The sequence below is a fragment of the Fopius arisanus genome, unplaced genomic scaffold, assembly GCF_000806365.1.
Source record: "Fopius arisanus strain USDA-PBARC FA_bdor unplaced genomic scaffold, ASM80636v1 scaffold00017, whole genome shotgun sequence".
In the NCBI taxonomy this organism is placed as follows: domain Eukaryota; kingdom Metazoa; phylum Arthropoda; class Insecta; order Hymenoptera; family Braconidae; genus Fopius; species Fopius arisanus.
In genome coordinates this window covers 427,838-429,854 of record NW_011887756.1, presented here as the reverse complement: position 1 = coordinate 429,854, position 2,017 = coordinate 427,838, and the positions used below count along the sequence as shown (strand labels likewise).

The 2,017-nt window shown below is 37.9% G+C and overlaps 1 protein-coding gene across 1 annotated transcript in view; it reads right to left on the bottom strand.

Annotated features, from left to right (window-relative positions):
* Positions 1-2,017, bottom strand: part of SLO2 (slowpoke 2) — a 56,187-nt gene that overhangs the window by 18,917 nt on the left and 35,253 nt on the right. The window contains exons 7-8 of the mRNA XM_011300467.1: positions 301-465; positions 6-176 (exon numbers count right to left, since the gene is read on the bottom strand). Coding sequence (XP_011298769.1) covers positions 6-176; positions 301-465 — 336 coding nt within the window. The remainder of the gene's footprint in view (positions 1-5; positions 177-300; positions 466-2,017) is intronic.

Here is a 2,017-nt window from a genome sequence, read left to right as displayed (position 1 = left end):
CTCGCCGCAAGTACAAAACACGCTTCAGCCTCATTCATCCTGGCCCTAGCAAGGTCACCGTCCTTCAAGCACGAACCCTGTATGTAAATAACCCTCTGGGCCCAAATGGGTACTTGCAGTATCATCCTCATCGTTGTATCTAATTCCATAGGTGACAGCAGTACAACGTAGTAATCCTGAGTAAATATAGAAAAAAAAACCCATCCAACAAGTGAAATCGTTTATACTCTTTTTCATTAGGAAAAGGTAAATTGGTCGGGAATATTGTTTCAGTTTAATGAACGATTAAATTGACTTTACTTGCAGCAAGGGGTGGGCATAAAACTCGTTTAGAAAGTCCATTATGGTGTCCGCTTGAAGTGTTGTACTGCAAACTACCACATGTTTTTCGCTCTGCGCACGGTGCGATGAATATGAACCACCGAGTTTTTGCCGCTCCATCCAGGTGAATGCTAATTGCTCAAACTGTTGACAAGGAGATAATCAGAGTGATTAATTGTTTCGAAAGAATTCGGGAGTCGATGGATTCATCTACACACCTCCAAGACATTTTTATCGAGGAAGTATGTACTTTTGTAAAAATTTTATTGCCCCAGGGGAGGCAACCCCTGATGATCTCCAGTAACTAAATTGATTCGGTAGTCAATGGTGGTTGTTAACGGTATTGATTGGTGCAATTAAAATAATTTATTTATGCAGTTACTCCTGGGTTAATTAATGCTGGTTAGAAAAGATTTTTGGCAGCTATCACTCCGGTGGATTAAATAAACGGTAAACGACGCATTCCATTGCGAATGGACGATGGCTATTGGACATGGACACAGCTGTCTTGTTGGAGGATTGGGGACAGATAGATTGCATGGTGCGATGAGATTTCCTATTCTTTCACACCACAAATCCATCTGTAACCCCGAAGTGCCGTCCAACATCACAGGTCTCCGTTTTTTTAATCGTGATGAATCACCGGAATGTAATCGGGCGTAATATCCCGGAATGATTAATATCTTGAGGGCAATGGCTTTACGTCTGTTTGAAGCTAATCGTTTACCTCCGGAGACGGAATTTATGGGTGTATCGATCGATCTGGGGGTGAGAATGGGAGAAAAACGAGAGATTACAATATCGTTATTTCCACTTGTTCGATTTCACTCTTCTCTTCTTTCCATTCTGTCATTGGAATCGTAAAATTTCACGTCATAAAGTGTCGGTTTATGAGGATGTATAAAGATTTTTACGATGCAAATTGGACACCCGGGTAACGACGGAAAGAGTTGAAATCTAATGAAATTGGATATTTATCAGACAGTGATAAAAAAAGCTCGGGGAATTCAATCGCTCCATTTCCTCAATTATTGAGTGTAAATACTCGATGTGCCAATTAGCACTAGTCTGGACCATTTCCTCGGGATTTGTTTATCCTTGAAGAGGATCTAATCGTTGATGTCGTCGACTGAGTCATTAAAACATCAAATAACAAATGATAACGAATAAATTCTGATTATAATATCAATAAAACAATAACAACTGGAATATTCGTTCCGAGAAAAAAATTGATTATTCATTTTTTATCATTTTTTAATTGAGTAATTATTATTCATATATTGAAGCATAAAATCTTTTGTCATAACATTTTTTTAGGGGACAATTGAATTTGAAATTAAATTCTCTATTTATTTTCATACTTGATTGATTTTTTTTTTTCTTGTAAAGTTGGTGATTTTTTTTGTAATCATTCCAGGAAAATCGATGGTATTTATGATGGCATTAATGGACGGTTGATGGAATGTCAAGTACTGGTATGATTTATTCGGTTTAAATAGAATTCTAGGTGCTATAGGGGATGGTTTTCCATTATGAGAGGTTCACTATCCCAATTTGGCATTCATTAGTGAAGTATGACTAGGTTGTAAAGTACATATAGAGTGTTTTAGATGCGATGTTGTTTAAATGGGTCTGGTATCCATCGATTTCAGGGGGGATCGAAGTCATTGGGGGAAAATGGGGGGTTTAGAGGGAT